General features: G+C 40.2%; 2 protein-coding genes across 5 annotated transcripts; both read left to right on the plus strand.

The window, feature by feature from the left end:
• The first annotated feature begins 261 nt into the window (after nt 1-261).
• Nucleotides 262-16,669, plus strand: LOC116196262 (probable glycosyltransferase At5g03795). Of its 4 annotated transcripts, none has more exons than XM_031525903.1 (4): nt 262-953; nt 14,805-15,061; nt 15,153-15,501; nt 15,747-16,669. In XM_031525903.1, the coding sequence occupies exons 1-4, from the start codon at nt 570-572 to the stop codon at nt 16,416-16,418; spliced, it is 1,662 nt and encodes a 553-aa protein (XP_031381763.1). In that variant the 5' UTR covers nt 262-569; the 3' UTR covers nt 16,419-16,669. The 4 variants fall into 4 exon arrangements, with proteins under 4 accessions (XP_031381763.1, XP_031381761.1, XP_031381762.1 ...); XM_031525901.1 differs by lacking the exons at nt 14,805-15,061; nt 15,153-15,501; nt 15,747-16,669 and adding exons at nt 1,271-1,533; nt 1,625-1,973; nt 2,219-3,074 and having other exon boundaries at nt 341-953; XM_031525902.1 differs by lacking the exons at nt 14,805-15,061; nt 15,153-15,501; nt 15,747-16,669 and adding exons at nt 1,277-1,533; nt 1,625-1,973; nt 2,219-3,074 and having other exon boundaries at nt 341-953.
• A 1,947-nt stretch (nt 16,670-18,616) lies between these two features.
• LOC116196270 (late embryogenesis abundant protein ECP63-like) lies at nt 18,617-19,768 on the plus strand. The gene is made up of 2 exons (XM_031525915.1): nt 18,617-18,898; nt 19,127-19,768. The coding sequence occupies exons 1-2, from the start codon at nt 18,648-18,650 to the stop codon at nt 19,314-19,316; spliced, it is 441 nt and encodes a 146-aa protein (XP_031381775.1). The 5' UTR covers nt 18,617-18,647; the 3' UTR covers nt 19,317-19,768.
• Nucleotides 19,769-24,459: the final 4,691 nt, after the last annotated feature.

The following is a 24,459-nucleotide window of genomic DNA, read 5'->3' on the forward strand; positions in this document are numbered from 1 at the left end:
CAAGGGGTAGGAGGGCAGTAGCCCCCTAAGATCTGGACGCTTAATACAAATTTACATATTGTTCTCAGATTCTCGATAAAATTACATATAATAACTCCCTTAATTCGAAAACTTTATACTCGTATTTATCCCCGTCAACAACCCCCTCTCTTTGATCTAATTTTTAGATAAGTTTATAATTTTTTAGAAGCACCGCAAAGTTTTTTTGGTGCTTCTTAGCGGGGATGAAAAGAATGTCGGAAGTGCGGAACCCCTGGCAGGTCATGGGAGTCGAGGACTGGGAGGGGTAGATTCGGAAATCCGGAAAGTTGCATGATGATAAGGCGCAGACCAGCGGACGTATGGCACTGTTTGACTGCCCATTAATGGCCATATGTTATGTTGCTTTGGTTCTTCCACGAGCCCCCGTCACCCCTTTCACCTGCAATTCTTCTTCCCCATCATCAGCATCCTCCATAGCCATAACTCCCAAAGCTTAAAGCTCAAGCAAGTTACGGTCAGTTGTCACTTGAAGCTCTCATAGAGTGTGTGCTTTGTTTGTTGTTCTGCCTTCAGTGTCGGCGAAGATCATGTGGTCGCTCTCACCGTCTGCAAAGCTGGTGGCGTTCATGGTGCCCTTTATCCTGGTTTCGGTTCTCCTCAAGGTGGTCGGCCCGAGGTACCCCGGCCGGGTCATCCTGTCCGACAATTCCTGGCTGCTATGGAGCTTTGGCTCTTCTAAACACGATATTATCGGTCATGGGGCGGCAGCGGCCAACAGGACTGCCGTGATGGGTGTGGAGCGGATGGCGGCTGTGCTCGAGGTCCGGAAGAAAGTAGAGGAGGAAACCCCACCATCGCATACTGCGCCCCGACCGGAGGCGGGGGATGGCGGCTCCGTGTTTAATGTCTCCGGGCCTGCCCGGTCACCGACTGGCGTGGAAGTTGCGTTAGGACACGAATCTGATCAAACGGTAAGCAAATCTTCAACTTAATATTTTTGCCTTGTTTTAACAGAGCATTACTCGGCTTCTGCTTTAAACATGTCTGAATTAAATGTTTGACTGATTTCAAGGTCAAACTATTTTAAACAATTTAACTCATGCTTGACATTAAATTTTTCCTGGTTCCTAATGGATTGCGGTATTGCTTACACTCCCGGGTTTGATTGTTTTGTGAGATATCGAAATCGTGTACATGAGCTTCGACAAGCATGTTTATCTTGAGTCTGAGTCTCGGTCTAGTTAGTGGAAAGATCTCCAACATTGAGCTCAATGTAATATGTATATAGTGGCAGAATGTGACGATTGAAGATAGCCCGGTTCCGACTTTGAACACTTCCAATCCTCCATCAATGAGCGAAGCTGTTGTACTTCCCGAGAAGAAACTGCCGCCGCCGCCTCCGCTGCGAGAATATACAATATTGGATAGGCTGGAAGCAGGCCTGCGAAGAGCTCGATCAGCAATAAGAGAACGAAAGAATGGCGGCTCGACAAGTGACCCGGACTATGTTCCAATCGGTCCGATTTATCGGAATGCTAATGCCTTTCATAGGTAGTTCAGTGAGAATTTAGCCTAACAATAAATGGGATTTCAGGGATCAACTCAATCGATCTTAGTTTATAAGCGCTCTTTCGTTCTGCAGGAGTTACTTGGAAATGGAAAAGCAGTATAAAATTTTCGTATATGAAGAAGGGGAGCCACCAGTGTTCCATAATGGTCCTTGTAATAGCATTTACGCCATGGAGGGGAATTTCATTCACATGATGGAAATAAGCACGCAATTCCGGACCAGGGACCCAGAGAAGGCTCATGTATTCTTCCTGCCTTTCAGCGTAGCCATGATGGTCCGATTTGTATACGTGCAGGACTCATATGACTATGGTCCCATAAAGCAGACGGTTATAGACTACCTTAATGTTGTGTCTGCAAAATATCCATACTGGAATCGAAGCCTTGGGGCGGATCACTTCATGCTGGCCTGCCACGATTGGGTAAGATTACTGATTCATACATAACGTGTCTTGAATCATTGCACCAACATTATATGGCACTGAAAATATCTTCAGTAGATATGAGTTGATGGAATCGGGACATTTCGTGCCCTTCCTGCGCGGTGAGTTGGGTAAAGAGTGATACTAGAATTGGAAATATTGTTTGTGGGCGCACAGGCTGATCATTATGCTTAACTTTTTTGTCCTAAACATTGATCTTGTATGCTGGTTCTGTGTGGTTTCAGGGGCCGGAGACTTCCAGAGCTGTTCCGAACCTCTATAAGAACTCAATCCGTGTTCTCTGCAATGCGAACACCTCCGAGGGATTTAACCCATCGAAGGATGTTTCATTCCCAGAGATTAATCTTCTTACAGGCAGGATACGAGGCCTGATTGGGTGGCCATCGCCCTCCCATCGTCCGATCCTAGCTTTTTTCGCTGGTGGGCTCCACGGTCCCATTAGGCCCATCCTCCTAGAGCACTGGGAGCACAAGAATGATCCAGACATGCAGATCCACAAGTACCTCCGCCGGGGCGTGTCCTACATCGACATGATGAGAAAGAGCAAGTTCTGCATCTGCCCCAGTGGGTACGAGGTTGCGAGCCCCAGGGTTGTTGAGGCAATCTATACCGGCTGCATCCCAGTCCTAATCTCAGACCATTACGTCCCACCATTCAGCGACGTGCTGAACTGGAAGTCATTCTCGGTCGAGGTCCCCGTGAGCGAGATCCTGAACCTGAAGAATATACTCGAAAGCATATCGCCGAGGCAGTACATAAGGATGCAGAGGAGGGTGGTCCAGATAAGGAGGCATTTCGAGGTAAACTCTCCTCCCAAGAGGTTCGATGTGTTCCACATGATCCTCCATTCCCTTTGGCTTAGGAGACTCAACGTTAGAGTCCATGTCAATCATTAAATCAAAGCTCTCAAGGGTCATTGCTCGTGCTGTTGTAGATTATGGGAATTAAAAACAATTGAAAACGTTGTAGGAAGAGCATTGATTTTTTTGCGAAATTGAAAATTGAAAATGCGTTTCCAGATAGGAGAAACATGGTTTGTCTCTACGTTGACTTGCAAAGGCTCAAGATTCATCATCCTTACATCCATTCCTTCATTGACTAGTGCTCGGTTTTGCTTATCATGGTGTTGGCTTGGCCATTCCCTTCAACCTTTAATCGAAGCAAGGACATCTTTAATCGACTGCTATGGTCTCTCCCAATATGGAGATGCCAAATTCAAAATTCTGTTCATCCTCCGATAATTAACCGCAGCTCCTCGTATTGGACATGCATAATGTGCAATGCCCGGCCTTTTCTGGCCTTCTAGAATGGGACCTCTTTATATCTCACATTAACGGGCATGCAATGTCTGGGTTCTCCGGACATTTGTGTGTAAACCGAATCGAAGCCTAAGAAATAAAGAAGCGATACGAGGATATGAAGTACTCTCCTTACCAACGTCATACGTACGAGTTTACGTCAGGGTATGTGCAAGCGCGGTCTAGCCCTTGAATCAAAGCTGGCTCTAGGGCAATGCTACTAAAGCCTTTTAACCCTTCGCCTTAGGCCTCCCAGTTTGTTACCTATTATAATTATTAGATTACTGTGTAGTATGTAGTATAATTACGGCTCCAAATAGTAACTTTTCTAACTTAATATCCTTATGTGTATTGGAAAAAAAAATAAAAAAAATTCACGTCACTCCTTGTAGTCAAGAGATTTCAGGTTTGATATTCAGTAAGACTATTTGTATCCCTTCATTAACTATTAGAATTTTTATTTCATTGTACGAGGCTTACGGTCTTCCTTAAAAAAAATTCATGGTATGAGAGTTTTTACTTTTTAAAGGACCGATCTGACTCAAAATGAATTAATCAAGGCTCGCTTTCAGATATTATGGTATGCATACTGGAAAAAAAAGATCCTTATGCCTCATTAATTCTTGCTCATTATAACTTATATCCCTTATATATATATATATATAGGTAGGGATAGGATGCATATTCCTTTTACATCGAAAAAGTGGGTGAGCTTTTATCCTTATGCCTCATTAATTCTTGCTGATTATAACTTATATCCCTTATATATATATATATATATAAAGTTACATCGAAAAAGTGGGTAAGTGTGGTGCGCGCATATTCGCCAGTCAAGAGATTGTAAGTTCAATTCTCGTTGAGGACTACCCGGATCCTTCTATTAGTTATTAGAATTTCTATTTTATTGGCCTTGATCAATGACTGAAAAAGAAGTTATACCCTACTCACTTGCACACAATTTCTATTCTCTCTATAAACGCCTAATTTATTTTTCGTATTCGGTATTCCCACGATCCCGACTTCTTATTTAAAATAAGTAGGCAAAGAGGAAATTTCCTCTTGACCTAGTATCATCTTTATACATTATTCCCTCCATAATGGTCAATTTTATACTCCTTACCAATGACCCTCTTTAATTCTCATTTTGTTTATACTCCTTACCGATGACCCAATTTAATTCTCATTTTCTTGTGTTTATGATTCATTTTAATTCTTGTCTTCTTGTTTATTACGATTAATAAAGAAAGAAAATCATTATATTTTTTTTTGACAAGTATTTAAACAATAAAATTATCTTGAAGAACTCTCATCATAAAGTGCACTCTATTACGACTAAGAGAAAATCTAAACTCCATACTCATGTCATGTTCGATTCTTTTATTTTCTTAATTTATAAGATTTAATGTAGAATTACTATGTATTTATGCTGATATTTTTTTCATAAGAATTTCAATATATAAACTAAAAAAACTTTTATGAATTCTGCATCTAAAAAAAGGTAAAATAAAAATACTAATAAAAAATAAGTTAATTTTATTAAATAAATTAAAAATCTCATCCTATAATTTAGTTTTAGGTCACGAAATCTTGGGCCGCCTCTGCCTCAAATTGCACTGCCGTCCAAGTTAGACAATGCAAACCTGACAATACAAACCTGTTAAAGGATTGCAAAATGTTCGAGCCATTGATCGTTTAAACTGAAGTCCTATGTTCTAAACTTATTAAGTATGATGTTCTGGTTTACGCGGCCTTACCTTGACCATGAACAATAACGACAGATTTTAATTTGGTGTTGAAATGGAGTAAATTATATGTATATGTGTGTGTGTCAGCACCCCATTTCGATCCACCGACTCCAAAGCGACAAAATCATCACTTTGTCACCCCGCATGAGGGAAGTATTTTTAGCGAATTGCTCGAGCATTCATGTCCTTTGAAAAAGTGACATCAATTTTATAAAAATATTTTTGCGGGGTGTCTTTGAATTTCACGCGCGTCAACATCAATTTTCAAATCCGGGAAGAAAACTCAAGGTCATAAAATATTTTATTGCATAACATTGATCTATAAATTTTTCTGAACACAATGCTGGTCCTGGATCTCTTTTTGGACATCCAATTGCAAAGATGAGAATTTTAATTTCGAAGCGCGTTAAATTTGAATTCTCGAATTTTTTTTTTAAAAAAAAAAGGAGCCAAGAATTCGGCCAAATTCAGCAAAGGAAGAAGAAAGGAAGTTCGTGAAGGCTTTCCCGGTTTTTGCACAATCATCCTATCTAAACCCTTCCTTCCTTTCTTGCCGGAAATCTCATTCATTCCTCATTAATGCTACAAGCTATCAGCAGATTTCGGTCAGCATTTCCAAGGGAAGACACGGCTAGGTTCATAGGGAGAGGAGAAAGGAAATTCATTAAACCGTTTTCTCGATTTTGGGCAACATTCCTATCTAGACCTTTCTTCCCTCCTTGCCTCTCTCCCTCATTCATTACACATTCATTATTCAGCAAAACATATTCAAGAGAGGGCCAAGAATTCGGCCAAATGCAGCTGCAGAGGAGAAAAAGGAAGTTCATTAACGGTTTTCCCGTTTTGGCGCAATTTTCCGATCTTGGACCATCCTTCCCTTCTTGCCTCTCTCCCTCATTCATTATTCATTGACTCAGAATGGAGGCAGCAACTTTAAAAAGGAAGAGTGAGCAGAGAACAGGGGGAATTCGGAGGAAAGGAGGGCTGCAGAGGAGAGAATAAGAAAAAAAATCGTTATTGTCAAAAAACGTCGTTTTTCGGGCAAAACATCCATCTACCCTCACCCAAACTTCGAAAAAATACATACCCCACCTATTTTCGACCTTCTGAATCCATTGGTGACATCCATTTAGCCATTTGGAGTCCCTAGCCACCCGCTCCAGAGCTGAATGGAAACAAGCTCTTTGTAGATTTTCGGGTTTCCTTGCGTTCTTCGACCCCTACGACTATGGCGAGTCGTACGATTCTTCCTCGACGGGTCTCTAACGATCCTCACTCTCCCCGTGACACGAAGGTCACGTCCCGAGAGCCGTTCCACCGTGCAAACTACTTGAATTTTTTATTTTTATTTTTATTTTCTTTCTCTTTCTTTAAGGTTTCATGGTTTTTTTTTTCCTTGTTGATTCGGGTCAGTTAGGGTACTCACCTCTTGAACACCATCCACAGCTACTTCCGTAGATCTCTTAACAACCTTGAACCCCGTGCCCGATCGGAGGAGAGACCCCTCATTTTCCTCACAGTCACCTCACTCGAGCAGCTCACCTCATACTTTCCCCGATTCATTTTCATTCTTAAGGCATAGGTATGTCATCCACTAAACCCTTAGAGGAGTTAGGTCTTTTAATTTCCGAGTATTGTGGGGGTGATAAGGCGGTCCCAGATCGATTTCCATGCATGTTTTGGTATGAACCGGTGCCCTTTTTATCGATTTCGTTTAAATCCCATATTGTTATGCATGCTTGAATTTTTTGTTTGAAATTCCGAGATTATGTGGATACCGATTTTGCATTTGTTTGTTATTGTCGTGTTGTCGATTCAATACTCGCATGAATTGTGATGATGAGAAATATGTGTCTTGGATGAAAATAACATGAATCAGTCTAATCATTAAACCCGACTTTTAGAAATGAGGCATGTGAAAAGAAATCAATATGAATACGAATTTGAATATTTTCAAAGAATCAGATTTATATTTGATTGTTTGAAGTGAGAATGAGCCCACACGAATTAACTTCATGCTCATTCGACCGTTAAGGATAAAATCGACTAAATAAACCAAGACTGGTTTAATTAATCACTTGGACTTAAAATTGACGAATTAATTTTATTGTGATCATTTTGCCCATATTCTTGTGCTTGGAATGATGAATGTGTCTTTGATCGTAAGCTCACATGAATCGGTTTAATCATGCAAACTCGGCCTAAAATCAAAATTTTAAATTTCAAGACGGTTGGAAATTAGAGTTTATCGGGCGGTTAACTAATGACTATTCCGACGACTCGAAATCCGTAAATTAAAGCATTCAGCAAATTTCTAATTAACCTAAAATTCTACATACAGGATAATCGGGACGTTAAATTTGGCTAAATTAAATCACTTGACTCCTTTAAATGAATTGCACAAACCGATTAACAATCTATAATCACGTCGATAGTTCAAGAACTGTTAGCCATGCCCTTTTTAAAAAAATTCACAATTTTAAAAACACCGAGATACGTGCAACGTAATCTTGATTTTTCATGCACACACATATTTCTCGATTCAAGGGCATGACTACAGGTTCTTGTCCTGCCGTCATCCTAGTGTAGGTTTGTGCATAGAATGGGTCAAAACACGGGAAAACAAATTAACCACAAACTCGGCTTAATCAAACATGGGCAAATAGTCAAGCAAAGGGTTAGGTTTTGGGTTTTCAGGTAAAAACACTCTTGTCATAACCTGTAAAAACCACATTATCACGATACAGAATAATCTAAAAATAACCCACACATTCGAGACTTGACTATGGACATCATGTCTGTCGGGTCCGTTAAAATAATGCCGAATGCTACATCCCTTAAAACAAACAAAAGGGATGATAGAGAGGGCATGTAGCATTCGGCATTATTTTAACGGACCCGACAGACATGATGTCCATAGTCAAGTCTCGAATGTGTGGGTTATTTTTAGATTATTCTGTATCGTGATAATGTGGTTTTTACAGGTTATGACAAGAGTGTTTTTACCTGAAAACCCAAAACCTAACCCTTTGCTTGACTATTTGCCCATGTTTGATTAAGCCGAGTTTGTGGTTAATTTGTTTTCCCGTGTTTTGACCCATTCTATGCACAAACCTACACTAGGATGACGGCAGGACAAGAACCGGTAGTCATGCCCTTGAATCGAGAAATATGTGTGTGCATGAAAAATCAAGATTACGTTGCACGTATCTCGGTGTTTTTAAAATTGTGAATTTTTTTAAAAAGGGCATGGCTAACAGTTCTTGAACTATCGACGTGATTATAGATTGTTAATCGGTTTGTGCAATTCATTTAAAGGAGTCAAGTGATTTAATTTAGCCAAATTTAACGTCCCGATTATCCTGTATGTAGAATTTTAGGTTAATTAGAAATTTGCTGAATGCTTTAATTTACGGATTTCGAGTCGTCGGAATAGTCATTAGTTAACCGCCCGATAAACTCTAATTTCCAACCGTCTTGAAATTTAAAATTTTGATTTTAGGCCGAGTTTGCATGATTAAACCGATTCATGTGAGCTTACGATCAAAGACACATTCATCATTCCAAGCACAAGAATATGGGCAAAATGATCACAATAAAATTAATTCGTCAATTTTAAGTCCAAGTGATTAATTAAACCAGTCTTGGTTTATTTAGTCGATTTTATCCTTAACGGTCGAATGAGCATGAAGTTAATTCGTGTGGGCTCATTCTCACTTCAAACAATCAAATATAAATCTGATTCTTTGAAAATATTCAAATTCGTATTCATATTGATTTCTTTTCACATGCCTCATTTCTAAAAGTCGGGTTTAATGATTAGACTGATTCATGTTATTTTCATCCAAGACACATATTTCTCATCATCACAATTCATGCGAGTATTGAATCGACAACACGACAATAACAAACAAATGCGAAATCGGTATCCACATAATCTCGGAATTTCAAACAAAAAATTCAAGCATGCATAACAATATGGGATTTAAACGAAATCGATAAAAAGGGCACCGGTTCATACCAAAACATGCATGGAAATTGATCTGGGACCGCCTTATCACCCCCACAATACTCGGAAATTAAAAGACCTAACTCCTCTAAGGGTTTAGTGGATGACATACCTATGCCTTAAGAATGAAAATGAATCGGGGAAAGTATGAGGTGAGCTGCTCGAGTGAGGTGACTGTGAGGAAAATGAGGGGTCTCTCCTCCGATCGGGCACGGGGTTCAAGGTTGTTAAGAGATCTACGGAAGTAGCTGTGGATGGTGTTCAAGAGGTGAGTACCCTAACTGACCCGAATCAACAAGGAAAAAAAAACCATGAAACCTTAAAGAAAGAGAAAGAAAATAAAAATAAAAATAAAAAATTCAAGTAGTTTGCACGGTGGAACGGCTCTCGGGATGTGACCTTCGTGTCACGGGGAGAGTGAGGATCGTTAGAGACCCGTCGAGGAAGAATCGTACGACTCGCCATAGTCGTAGGGGTCGAAGAACGCAAGGAAACCCGAAAATCTACAAAGAGCTCGTTTCCATTCAGCTCTGGAGCGGGTGGCTAGGGACTCCAAATGGCTAAATGGATGTCACCAATGGATTCAGAAGGTCGAAAATAGGTGGGGTATGTATTTTTTCGAAGTTTGGGTGAGGGTAGATGGATGTTTTGCCCGAAAAACGACGTTTTTTGACAATAACGATTTTTTTTCTTATTCTCTCCTCTGCCGCCCTCCTTTCCTCCGAATTCCCCCTGTTCTCTGCTCACTCTTCCTTTTTAAAGTTGCTGCCTCCATTCTGAGTCAATGAATAATGAATGAGGGAGAGAGGCAAGAAGGGAAGGATGGTCCAAGATCGGAAAATTGCGCCAAAACGGGAAAACCGTTAATGAACTTCCTTTTTCTCCTCTGCAGCCGCATTTGGCCGAATTCTTGGCCCTCTCTTGAATATGTTTTGCTGAATAATGAATGTGTAATGAATGAGGGAGAGAGGCAAGGAGGGAAGAAAGGTCTAGATAGGAATGTTGCCCAAAATCGAGAAAATGGTTTAATGAATTTCCTTTCTCCTCTCCCTATGAACCTAGCCGTGTCTTCCCTTGGAAATGCTGACCGAAATCTGCTGATAGCTTGTAGCATTAATGAGGAATGAATGAGATTTCCGGCAAGAAAGGAAGGAAGGGTTTAGATAGGATGATTGTGCAAAAACCGGGAAAGCCTTCACGAACTTCCTTTCTTCTTCCTTTGCTGAATTTGGCCGAATTCATGGCTCCCTTTTTTTTTTTTAAATTCGAGAATTCAAATTTAACGCGTTTCGAAATTAAAATTCTCGTCTTTGCAATTGGATGTCCAAAAAGAGATCCAGGACCAGCATTGTGTTCAGAAAAATTTATGGATCAATGTTATGCAATAAAATATTTTCTGACCTTGAGTTTTCTTCCCGGATTTGAAAATTGATGTTGACGCGCGTGAAATTCAAAGACACCCCGCAAAAATATTTTTATAAAATTGATGTCACTTTTTCAAAGGCCATGAATGCTCGAGCAATTCGCTAGAAATACTTCCCTCATGCGGGGTGACAAAGTGATGATTTTGTCGTTTTGGAGTCGGTGGACCGAAATGGGGTGCTGACAGTGTGTGTTGTGTGTTTGCACGCCATTTGGCATGCATAGGTCCAGCTCACTGGCCACGTGGCAGTTCCTCAAAAGGCTCCGTCATCTTCTTCTCATCTTATACCGAACATATATATATACCCAAGAAGGCATAAGTCGGCGGGCTATAGTTAGCTTGTGTCGGGTTTGGGAGCGAGAATGGCTACGACGAAGGACGAGAATCGGGAGAGATCTGAGATGGTGGCCGAAGTGAAAGGGAGGGACGGCCCTGTGGGCGAGCTGAGAAGCCTGAGGGATGCGGCCCAGGCTGCAACGGTTAAGGCCAGGGACTTGCTCTCGGGTGAGGCTGAGGTGATGGATCGCAGGCAGCCCGAGACGGAGGAACTGGGGCGGCAGAAGCTGGAAGAGATGAGACTCAGGGCAACCGGGCAGCACGAGGAAGCTCAGAGATAGAGAGCCGAGAAGTGAGTTGTGGTTGTGCTATGTAAGCTAAATCATAAACCACCAACTTCATGTTCATTGATTGTTTGATTTCCGTTAATTAAATGAATTTTTCTTGTGTTAAAATTGTCTCATATTTTACGCATTTTGGATGTATGTCCATATTAATATTACTTTCATGTATTAATATATATTGATGAGTCTCTTTGAAAAATTGAAAGTTTTCTCGATAATTTACAAAATTCGTATTAAATTCCATATATTTTATAAAATCCAATTAATACATTAAATATTCTATAAATAGATGACACATGAAATTCACTAGATATATATATATATATATATATATATATATATACATCTTCTATTTGCTTTAGATTTTCCTACAACTTTATTCTTGCACGATATTTCTCCAATGTTTGGAAGTTCAAGGAACCTTGCCTAAACTAGTTTGAGTAAGGTCGGTTCAATAAAAAGTAAAACTCTTCCAATCGTAGATTTTCTCCAATTTCAAGTAACTAGAATCCAAAATTTTACTTTAGGGATAAACGCTGAACCACTTGAATAATCTATGCTAGTTTTTTAAGATTTTCTATTTTCATTGGACACAACTACAACAATTAAAACATACATTGGACACTGTCGAATTTAATCTGTCGCGAAGCTTCTTGATCACGTGCATGTTTCCGATTAATCGAAGCAGACTACCAATTTCGGAGAAAAGGAGGAAGACAAACTTATAATCAGGTCACTTTCTTCAACAGAATATTGCAGGCAAATGGAAAGAGATACGTCAATGAAGGAATTGGGACAGTGAGTACCCACAAGCTCTCTTGCTCTATGAAAAGCTCATCTCAGGGATCGCATTATTGATAGACGAAGATTGATTAGTGATCCCTACCGTCCTAATTTTAGAATGAACACACAGGGGAGCTTCTCCGGGATTGCGCTGTATACCCGGCCATACAGCCGTTCGATCATTTGATTCACTTCTCTCTCTCATTTTCTTTCGTTTCTGGGCGATACAATGGTGCAGGAGGTAGGGCACGTTTTCCTGCCAGTGCCGTAAAAGATTCATCGTGCACTGAGCATTCATGCTATATTGGGAAAGTCTACATTACTTCAAATCATCAATATGTACTTATATATATGGTCCTGATAATGAAGGTTAAGCCGGCTGATCTCAAACGGGAATTAATAATCTCATCTAATATGTCAACACCACATCATCATGTTCTCACCGGGGAAAGAAAAAAAAAAGAATCTATTCTGCCGCAGGATCCTGAGAAAATGGATGGGAAAAAGGAAATTATTATTCACAATTGTTTGATTAAACATAAACTCCGGTAATCTGATGACATGCATGTGAAACTGTATAACTATTACTACGTATGACTACGCGACCAATGAAGGTTTGCTGTAATTGACCGAGGGGTAGGGGGGCAGTAGCCCCCTAAGATCTGGACGCTTAATGCAAATTTACATATTTTTCTCAGATTCTCGATAAAATTACATATGATAACTCCCTTAATTCGAAAACTTTATACTCCTATTTATCCCCGTCAACAACCCCCTCTCTTTGATCTAAATCCCGCGTCCGTCCCCGCGATAAGTTTATACTTTTTTAGAAAGCACCGCAAAGTTTTTGGTGTTGGTCGGCGCATGACTAAGAGGGAAGTCGGACCGCCTGCAACCTCAGCCGCTGGAGTAGTAAATATGAGTCGATGACATGAGAGAAGGCAAAGGTGGCACGCATGAGAGAAGCAATAGCTATAGAGCCTTGCACGTAACTAATTGAACGGACGGACCAAAATGCCCCCTTTAGTTGATGCCAACATTGAGTTTCTGTGGATCTCCCCAATATGTGATCAGGCAAAATCCGGTCACTGAATATAATCGAAGTTGATCATGGGAAATCACTCGTCATCAGATGGTTCAACGAAGAGCTAATGAACGATCAAGTCTCTACGAGTTTATGAACGATTGCAACATCGACCCAACATATATATATATATAAATGAAAGATAGAGGGGAAATTCAGTCAGTTTTCGGTCCATAAAAATTTGTAATCACAAAAATAAGGAGTGTTTCGGATTCATTAAAATATAATAGTTAATGCCATCAAAGTAAGATGGATTTTGATGCATTATTATTTGAGATTAATTTTAATATGAATTTTCACCGATATAGATTCCCAATTTAAAATTATAGATATTTGGCAGGGACTGATAATATTATATATTATTACCATTTTTGATATGGACATGCAGTATTATACATTGCTGGTAATGGTAATTTGATAATCACTCCTTGCTGGGATTGTATATTACTAGCTAAATGGAGAAGCAGATTACCTTCAAAATAACCAATAGTATGCATCACCCCAATATGGCAATTATAATCTGATAGGCGCTCTCCTCATACCAACACTGGCTAAGTGCCATTTGTTTAATTCTGGGAATATGATTGCAATCTTCACCTCCTCTTTTTTTAACTCATTCATATTAATATTAATAATTCATCTTCACCTTCAAGCTGCTGAATTTGTGTTCTTCTTAGCGGGGATGAAAAGAACGTCGGAAGTCCGGAAAGGCTGGCAGGTCATGTGAGTCGAGGACTGGGAGGGGTAGATTCGGAAATCCGGAAAGTTGCATGAAGAACCCAAGTTTCAAGGCGCAGACCAGCGGACGCACGGCACTGTTTGACTACCCATTAATGGCCATCTGTTGTGTTGCTTTGGTTCTTCCACGAGCTCCCGTCATCCCCTTCTCCTGCAATTCTTCTTCCTCATCATCAGCATCCTCCATAGCCATAACTCCCAAAGCTTAAGCTCAAGTCCGTTACGGTCAGTTGCCACTTGAAGCTCTCATATAGTGTGTGCTTTGTTTGTTGTTCTGCCTTCAATGTCGGCGAAGACCATGTGGTCGCTCTCACCGTCTGCAAAGCTGGTGGCGTTCACGGTGCCCTTGATCCTGGTTTCGGTTCTCCTCACGGTGGTCGGCCCGAGGTCCCCCGGCCGGCTCATCCCGTCTGACAATTCCTGGCTGCTATGGAGCTTTGGCTCCTCTAAACACGATATTATCGTTCATGGGGGGGCAGCGGCCAACAGGACTGCCGCGACGAGTGCGGACCGGATGGCGGCTGTGCTCGAGGTCCGGAAGCAAGTAGAGGAGGAAACCCCACCATCCCATACTGCGCCTCGGCCGGAGGCGGAGGATGGCGGCTCCGCATTTAACGTCTCCAGGCCTGCCCCGTCACCGACCGGCGTGGAAGTTGCATTAGGACACAAATCTGATCAAACGGTAAGCAAATCTTCAACTTAATATTTTTGCCTTGTTTTAACAGAGCATTACTCGGCTTCTGCTTTAAACATGTTTTAATTAAATGTTTGACTGAGAGAAAAGGGGTATAACGCAGTGACAAACACCCTCTAAGTTCGATTCTCATTAGTGAGACCACCTGTATCCCTTCCTCCTATTGTAACTGAAAAAATATTTAACTGATTTCAAGGTCAAACTATTTAAAACAATTTGACTCATGCTTGACATTAAATTTTTCCTGGTTCCTAATGGATTGCGGTATTGCTTACACTCCCCGGTTTGATTGTTTTGTGATATCGAAATCGTGTACATGAGCTTCGACAAGCATGTTTATCTTGAGTCTGAGTCTTGGTCTGGTTAGTGGAAAGATCTCCAACATTGAGCTCAATGAAATATGTATACAATTGCAGAATGCGACAATTGAAGATAGCCGGGTTCCGACTTTGAGCACTTCCAATCCTCCATCAATGAGCGAAGCTGTTGTACTTCCCGAGAAGAAACTGCCGCCGCCGCCTCCGCTGCGAGAGTATACAATATTGGATAGGCTCGAAGCAGGCCTGCGAAGAGCTCGATCAGCAATAAGAGAACAAAAGAATGGCAGTTCGACAAGTGACCCTGACTATGTTCCAATCGGTCCGATGTATCGGAATGCTAATGCCTTTCATAGGTAGTTCAGTGAGAATTTAGCCTAACAATAAATGGGATTTCAGGGATCAACTCAATCGATCTTAGTTTATATGTGCTCTTTCGTTCTGCAGGAGTTACTTGGAAATGGAAAAACAGTTTAAAATTTTCGTATATGAAGAAGGGGAGCCACCAGTGTTCCATAATGGTCCTTGCAAGAGCATTTACGCCATGGAGGGGAATTTCATTCACATGATGGAAATAAGCACGCAATTCCGGACTGGGGACCCAGAGAAGGCTCATGTATTCTTCCTGCCTTTCAGCGTAACCATGATGGTCCAATTTGTATACGTGCAGGACTCACATGACTTTGGTCCCATAAAGCAAACGGTTATAGACTACCTTAATGTTGTGTCCGCAAAATATCCATACTGGAATCGAAGCCTTGGGGCGGATCACTTCATGCTGGCCTGCCACGATTGGGTAAGATTACTGATATATACATAACGTTTCTTGAATCATTGCGCCGACATCATATGGCACTGAAATATCTTCAGTAGATATGAGTTGATGGGAATCGGGACATTCCGTGCTCTTCCTGTGCGGTGAGTCGGGTAAAGAGTGATACTAGAATTGGAAATATTGTTTGTGGGCACACAGGCTGATCGTTATGCTTAACTGTTTTGTCCTAAACATTGATCTTGTATGCTGGTTCTGTGTTGTTTCAGGGGCCGGAGACTTCCAGAGCTGTTCCGAACCTCTATAAGAACTCAATCCGTGTTCTCTGCAATGCGAACACCTCTGAGGGATTTAACCCATCCAAGGATATTTCATTCCCAGAGATTAATCTTCATACAGGCGGGATACGAGGCCTGATTGGGGGGCCATCGCCCTCCCATCGTCCGATCCTAGCTTTTTTCGCTGGTGGGCTCCACGGTCCCATTAGGCCCATCCTCCTAGAGCACTGGGAGCACAAGAATGATCCAGACATGCAGATTCACAAGTACCTCCGCCGGGGCGTGTCCTACATCGACATGATGAGAAAGAGCAAGTTCTGCATCTGCCCCAGTGGGTACGAGGTTGCGAGCCCCAGGGTTGTTGAGGCAATCTATACCGGCTGCATCCCAGTCCTAATCTCAGACCACTACGTCCCGCCATTCAGCGACGTGCTGAACTGGAAGTCATTCTCGGTCGAGGTCCCCGTGAGCGAGATCCCGAACCTGAAGAATATACTCGCGAGCATATCGCCGAGGCAGTACATAAGGATGCAGAGGAGGGTGGTCCAGATAAGGAGGCATTTCGAGGTAAACTCTCCTCCCAAGAGGTTCGATGTGTTCCACATGATCCTCCATTCCCTTTGGCTTAGGAGACTCAACGTTAGAGTCCATGACAATCATTAAATCAAAGCTCTCAAGGGTCATTGCTCGTGCTGCTGTAGATTATGGGAATTAAAAACAATTGAAAACGTTGTAGGAAGAGCATTGATTTTTTTGCGAAATTGAAAATTGAAAATGCATTTCCAGATAGGAGAAACATGGTTTGTCTCTATGTTGACTTGCAAAAGCTCAAGATTATCATCCTTACATCCATTCCTTCATTGACTAGTGCTCGGTTTTGCTTATCATGGTGTTGGCTTGGCCATTCCCTTCAACCTTCATTCACACGTGCTGCTTGCATTGCATACGTACATTGTTCTCTTAATCGAAGCAAGGACATCTTTAATCGACTGCTCTTGTCTCTCCCAATATGGAGATGCCAAATTCAAAATTCTGTTCGTCCTCCGATAATTATATTAATGGAAACCGCAGCTCCTCGTATTGTGCATGCATAATGTGCAATGCCCGGCCTTTTCTGGCCTTCTAGAATCGGACCTCTGTATATCTCGCATTAACGGGCATGCAATGTCTTGGGTTTTCCGGACATTTGTGTGTAAACCGAATCGAAGCCTAAGAAATAAAGAAGTGATACGAGGATATGAAGTACTCTCCTTACCAACGTCATATGTACGAGTTTACGTCAGGGTATGTGCAAGCGCTGTCCAGCCCTCGAATCAAAGCTGGCTCCAAATAGTAACTTTTCTAACTTAATATCCTTATGTGTAATGGAAAAAAAAATAAAAAAAATTCACGTCCATGTCTGATAGCTAAGAGATTTCATGTTCGATATTTAATAAGATTATTTGTGTTCCTTCATTAACTATTAAAATTTTTATTTCATTGTATGAGATTTACGGTCTTCCTTAAAAAAATTTTCATGATATGAGAGTTTTACTTTTTTATTATTAGCTGGCTCAAAATGGATTAAATAGAGTATGCATCCTGGAAAAAAAATCCTTATGCCTCATTAATTCTTGCTCATTATAACTTATATCCCTTATTTATATATATATATATAAAGTTACATCGAAAAAGTGGGTGAGTGTGGCGCGCGCATACTCACATATTCGCTGTCAAGAGGTTGTAAGTTCAATTCTCATTATAGACTACTCGGATTTTTTTATTAATTATTAGAATTTCTATTTTATTTGCCTAGATCAATCACTGAAAAAGAAGTTATACCTTACTCACTTGCACACAATTTATATTCTATCAATAAACGCCTAATTTATTTTTCATATTCGGGATTCCCACAATCCCAACTTCTTATTTAAGATAAGTAGGCAAAGAGGAACTATCATCTTTATACATTATTCCCTCCACGATGGTTAATTTTATACTCCTTACCGATGACCCTCTTTAATTCTCATTTTGTTTATACTCCTCACCGATGACCCTATTTAATTCTCATTTTCTTGTGTTTATGATTCATTTTAATTCTTATCTTCTTGTTTATTACGATTAATAAGGAAAGAAAATCATTACAGTTTTTTGTAGATAAGTATTTAAACAATAAAATTATCTTGAAGAACTCTCATCATAAAGTGCACTCTATTACGACTAAGAGAAAATCTAAACTCCATACTCATGTCATGTTCGATTCTTTTATTTTCTTAATTTATGCGATTTAATTTAAAATTAATATGTATTTATGCTGATATGTTTTTTTCATAAGAATTTCAATAAATAAACTAAATTTTTTAATGAATTTTGCATCTAAAAAAAAGGTAAAATAAAAAATAAATTAATCTTATTAAATAAATTAAAAATCTCATGCTAAAATTTTAGTTTTAGGTCACGAAATCTTGGGCCGCCTCTGCCTCAAATTGTACTGCCGTCCAAATTAGACAATACAAACCTGTTAAAGGATTGCAAAATGTTCGGGCCATTGATCGTTTAAATTGAAATCCTATGTTCTAAACTTATTAACTATGATGTTCTGGTTTACACGGCCTTACCTTGACCATGAACAATAACGACAGACTTTAATTTGGTGTTTAAATGGAGTAAATAATATGTCCCCGCTGCTGTGCATCCACATATATATATATATATATATATACACACATACGTGTGTGCGCGCGCGTGTGAGTGTGTTGGGTGCCATTTGGCATGCACAGTTCCTGCTCACTGGCCACGTGGCAGTACCTCAAAAGGATCCGTCTTCTTCTTCTCATCTTATACCGAACATATATATAACCGAGGCATAAGTTGGCGGGCTATAGCTAGCTTGTGTCGGGTTTGCGAGCGAGAATGGCTACGACAAAGGACGAGGATCGGGAGAGATCTGAGATGGTGGCCGAAGTGAAAGGGAGGGACGGCCCTGTGGGCGAGCTGAGAGGCCTGAGGGATGCGGCCAAGGCTGCAGCGGTTAAGGCCAGGGACTTGCTCTCGGGTGAGGCCGGGGGGACGGATCGCAGGCAGCCGGAGACGGAGGAACCGGGGCGGCAGAAGCTGGAAGAGATGAGACTCAGGGCAACCGGGCAGCACGAGGAAGCTCAGAGGTGACCGATATAATATAATTAACATCCGCTAATAACTAGCCAGGCTACTTTATAATGTTTTTTGTAATTTTCTTCTTCGTACGGGCCTACGTTGGATGAGATTATATAACTACATACGTGTAATTATGTTGAAATGTTAAGATGAATGAGTGCAGTGATATTTTATTCCATCATGAGATCCTGAAGAAGTCGATTTGGATGGATTTTGATGATTGATCTCTTTCCCAGGGGAATGGAGGCGAAGGACAACATAGTGAGCTCAATAGGGAGCGTCACCGATGCAATCAAGGAGAAACTGACTCAGCCGACCGACGTGGTTAATGAGACCCGGTTGGCGCACGAGCATGGCGCGGCCCTCAGGGAAGACCCTACAGCTGGACCAACCGGGTCTGAACACATCCCACCGGGAGCGGCTTGATCTTGTCGATTTACTGGATTACAACGGATATGAAATCTCTACACATGCATCTTCACTTTCATGAACAGTACAGGGAGATGGATACTCGGTGTCTTATGATTTCGGGTCTTCTGCTTTGTATGTATGCCCTGATTAAACTCGATCCGTAGCGGCCGGGAGAGTCGTGCTTAATCTCATAAAGAAGCGAAACGCAATGGAAGTTCACATTGCAATTGAATTCACCGGCTGGTCATATGGGATCGCCATAGAGCATATAAAAAGTTACATATGTTTCTGAGAAAAAGAGCCAAAGGCAGTGGTACCTCATCGAGAACCTTGAGGTCTGAAGGATCAATTCTCGCCTGTAGAACCTATCATGTTCTTTTATTTTTTATTTGCCTTTTCGGTCACTGAACTTAAGAATCTTCTTTCTAGTTGAACAGAAAAGAAAATCTAATTTTTTTTGTAATTAACGATTGGATGACCTCTACTAGGTTCATAAACCTAAGGAATTCCACTTGGTGGAGATGATAAAATGCAGATTTTTATTAGTTTCATTCAGGAAATATTCAAGAGTTAAAAGAGTCATCCTTGCAGTTCATATTTGAGTCGTATTTAGCGTTCAACTACCGCATATTGTTATAATAGATAGTCTGGATGAAAATTTTGATAATCACCGTACCGGCTAGTCGACTCTGTATATGCTGGTCAGCCTGTTTGTCGAAAAATACTCAAATGGAGAGAGTTTCGCTGGGCAACTATTTAAAAGAAAACGCGGGCGTGACAGAGACAGTAGATCTCAAGAGAAATTAAATAAATACTCAAATATAACTTCTAATCAGATGACGGCGGATGGTTTGGTGCCTTGCTTGAAGGAAAAAAGGGCCTAGAACGTCGAAGAATTGAAGAGACTAAATTTAGATTAACCGAAAGAAGTCTGTATAATGAACCGTAGGGAAAGAACGATGATTACAAACTAAACAGGATGTTGAAAATCTAAAGGATCATATGTACAAGGAACTAGATGGACAAGCCGAAAGAAAGAAACTGCATGAACATTTTGATAGAGTTTCTGATGAATCGATATGTGTGAGCGTATGTCCCCTGATCTCCTAAGCCTAATATTTATAGAGCAGCCAAGCCCCTATCCAACGTAACATCATCCACCTTCCCTTGCTTTTGCCAGTTGATGAACGTGGAAGTTTGATCGTGCATTCGTGCTACTACGGCTTGCCATCAGATGACCAAGTCTTACTCTGCTTCTTTTCCACTTTTATCAGTTTCTCCAAACATCATGTTCCGTCAACTATCACATCATGAACGTACGTAACCGCTTCACTCCATCAACTGTTCTAGGATTATCTCTGACGTAATCTTCTTATCCTCTGATCCTTGACAGAATTGGGTAAGGCCCTAAAAGTACATCAGGCTTCCGCAATTTCATGAGCCGGTTGTAACCATCAATTGAGTTAGGCTTTAATTTAACTTCGAGACGGGCCAAAAACCTATTCGGTCTGAAATTACAATGGGTCATCTAACTCAATCTCATCAATTGGGCCTTAATTTCAGAAAATCCGAAATATGGTGTCAACATTTGCCCCCGCATGTGTGCCTCGAACGATCTTGCGAAGTTCGAGGTATACATGTATTTGCCACTTGATTTCCTCCTTTGCCTTCAATGTGAGTTCATCTGACAGCTTGCGAGACGGTTTCTTGTAAGGTCTGAAACCCTCCTTGATCAGTAGGCGGTGCTCCATTAAGCTACGATCAAGGCCTGGCATGTAAGAGTAATCCCACGCAAAATGGTCACGAAATTCGCACCACAGATCAATTAACTCACTCCAAAATGGTTCATCAAGGAGACCACTAATGAAAGTTGACCTCGGCTTCGAATCAAAACCGAGATCTGCTTCCACCAAGGGGTCTTGTACTTCTGCTTTTACATGGTCTAACTTGGCAGGAGCGAGCTCTAACCTATCCATTCCAAGTTCTCGTTCGACTTTAGATTGTCCTAGCAGTTCGGTCCACTCCGAGCACTTCTCAGCCACCTAAATTTCAATCTCGACGACCAACTTTATTAAGATCTGTTGGACCGCTGCTTCTTTATCCCTTTGAGGGGATTCATGGGACTTCTTTAATAATTGGTTCGCCCTTCTTCGGCCTAGCTGAGAAATAAATTACGCTCAATAAATTTATTACTTTAATTACTATAATATTAATAAAATATTAATTTCCACCTTTCAATACTAATAAATTGATTATGAATGATAAACTCCACTAATTATTTACATTAAATAACGACATAATATTATTTTACAATCAATATCAATTTAAATCTAAATTATACTACCAATGTCATCAATTGATAAAAGAAATAATAAATTTAGTGGCTGGAAAAAGAGATCAAAAAATATTTTAATGCATAATTATTATTGATTTCTATTTCTTATTTATATTCTCATAAATTTAATTTTTTTATTATAAATTTTTGTTTAAAAATTTGTACATTGCGCGGGCCTAAAAACCTAATAATTAATAAATTGGTACGGATAATCCCACTAAGTACTGAACATGAGAATGTGATGTTTCACATCTCTTTTCCTTTAACAAAAACACCACGTGACATACACATGGTGCTGATGTTGCAAGATCGTGATATCTGCTTTTAGGACTAGCCGCATGTTAGAGAATGAAGGTATAGACTTCACGACAAGTACTTGATCGGGCCACCTTGGGCCGGGCCCATCAGAAGATACGTGCATGGGAATGGGTTCTACTTGGAACAGGCAGGAAACCACTACATGTTTCGATTTTCGGTTTCTATGGAGGCAGACAGAAATCGGAATTACAAACCTCATCTAAAAATAAGTTCTGGGTACTTAATCGAGGGATCAAAAAGCCATGGGGCAAGCCTAACCCGGACAGTTCCATCAGAGGACTAGCACCGGGGGCACACGCATCGGCCGCTAGGTTTGAGAAGTTTTCACGGTTGAAGAGGCTGGGCTTACTAATAAATCGGCTTCGTTTGGTTTTGAAAATAATAATTCTACTATACTTTATTTTTTTTCCAATTCAATAACATAATCATTACTTTTTTTATCTTTTTCTTCAATTAAATAATAAATTCTCTCACATATTTTATTCTTAATCGTTATTGCAACTAACTTTTTAATACAAAATTCTCATAACTATTTTATCTCCATTTTATACAGTTAACTCTACCCCAAAACCAAATGTTCACTAAGTTTCAAGGTTTTCCAGTATAGAGAGCGAACATTATTAAATTATAGAATAATTGAAGCGCCCGATTCAATTGATCAATAATATACACAACTTACATGATCATAAAAATAAGGAAGCTATCCAAAAATTAAGGAAGCAAAAGAAGGAGAAATCTAGGCTATAAAATTAATGTAGTACACCTAACAATTATGTTACAACTGGCTAATTTATAGAGAAAATATCTCCAATAATAAAGTCCCATGAGAAGTGCGAGTGCATAACGATACTTGAGATTGAGGAGGATCACTTGGTTAGGAATGGACATGGACCCCGAGTTTAAAAGGACCTCAGTGTCAGTGTCATTAATTAGTGCATGGAGACGTCGGCCACCTATTTGCTTCCGCGTGAATCCGAGACCGATATGGCTGCCTCAATTGCAAAACATGGGAGAGATTATTAGGTGATCCTACCTCACCAAATGACATGAGGAAGAATCAATTAAATTGCAATCAACTAAATAATAAGTGATAATCACTCGATTAATTGTGGTAAGTCTTCTTAATTGAAGTAATCTTATTGGTTCTTTCTCACTGCATCATTATGAGTATTCAAAATTTTCTCAAAACATGGAGAGATGCTTTTCACATTTGAATTGAATCCAATTGAGGGTACAGCTCTCCATGTAGAAACCGCTCCAACCCTAAGAGGCGCCCTAATTATATTATATTGTTGAGGAGTTAAATAAATAAATAAAAGTTGTTCCACATCAGACAAAACAAGAAAAGAGTTGGATTTATATGGAATTGAGTTTCATCGTTACATGACTGCTTTAACTTTTGAATTGAAGATGTAATAAAATTCATATAAATTCAATGAAAATTTAACATTCGATGGAGATGGGTCTAAATCTGTATGAATTCGGTGGAAATCAAACAATGAATGCGTTGGTCTGTTTGAACATATTCTCGATCGGGGTGCAGAAGTAATAAGTGAGACTGATGTGAGCCGAGGACAGGTAGGTTAGAATGATGGGCTTGGGGAGGGGAGACCAGTCAGGATAGAAAGGTGGTTTTTTTTTTTTGGCTCGAAAGGGTAGAAAGGTGGTTGAGGGAGTTAAAGAAGAAAATTAAGATATAACTAAGTATATACAGGAAGAACATATAAAAGGATTTTATTGAGATTTACTCATATTATATAGCGTATTATATACTCTTGTGACTATTAATGATATGGCATGGCCGACCATCACCTTGCTCTAGGTAGTCTCGGCTTCTCTTCTCTAGGCATTAATTTTAGTGTTTTAAATGTTTTTTTGTTACAAAGAAAGTCATAAATCTAATAAGTTGAAATATAAATCATAAATATCTAATAAAAGGACACGGATAATTCTACTGGATATTGAATATAGAACTTTTTGATCACTAGGCGAAAGATTCGTCACCACACTATACTCTCTCTTGGTAATCTTATGTTTTACTTCTTTTGTCTATTTTAAGTGTACATATATGTTTGGATGGCACTTGTTCTGAGTGAGTTGAGTTATCAAACTCCAGAGAAAAGTTATTATGGTATCAAAGCTCATTGATGAAATCAAAGCTCTAGCGTCTTCATGAAAGCTAGGAAGCAGAACAAGGGTGAATTCCCGACTTCCGGCTATCCATTGGACACCGGCTCGATCGTCACAGTCAGTGAATGAGGAATCCTCCACGAATGCTAGCTCTAGAAGAGCGGCGGCGGATTGTCACTTGAAGAATAGATAACGGGGAGCAGTGTCCTGCGTTTTTCATTGACAACAACGTGAATATCACACAAGAGCAGCAAGATTAAAATTAATGCCTAGAGAAGCAAAGACTACCTGGAGCAAAGGGATGATGGTTGACCATGCACTATTATTAATACTGAAGAGTCCTTATTATCCTATACAATGTAATATGAGTAAATC

The sequence above is a fragment of the Punica granatum genome, chromosome 2 (assembly GCF_007655135.1).
Source record: "Punica granatum isolate Tunisia-2019 chromosome 2, ASM765513v2, whole genome shotgun sequence".
NCBI classification, from domain to species: Eukaryota; Viridiplantae; Streptophyta; class Magnoliopsida; order Myrtales; family Lythraceae; genus Punica; species Punica granatum.

What these genes read in the sequence shown, in the direction of transcription:
- LOC116196262 (XM_031525900.1), top strand. Translation starts at nt 13,978, where the DNA reads ATGTCGGCGAAGACCATGTGGTCGCTCTCACCGTCTGCAAAGCTGGTG. An exon ending in GACACAAATCTGATCAAACG is followed by an intron (nt 14,377 to 14,804) that starts GTAAGCAAATCT and finishes ATACAATTGCAG; the next exon opens with AATGCGACAATTGAAGATAG. An exon ending in TGCTGGCCTGCCACGATTGG is followed by an intron (nt 15,502 to 15,746) that starts GTAAGATTACTG and finishes GTGTTGTTTCAG; the next exon opens with GGGCCGGAGACTTCCAGAGC.
- LOC116196270 (XM_031525915.1), top strand. Translation starts at nt 18,648, where the DNA reads ATGGCTACGACAAAGGACGAGGATCGGGAGAGATCTGAGATGGTGGCC. An exon ending in CAGCACGAGGAAGCTCAGAG is followed by an intron (nt 18,899 to 19,126) that starts GTGACCGATATA and finishes TCTCTTTCCCAG; the next exon opens with GGGAATGGAGGCGAAGGACA.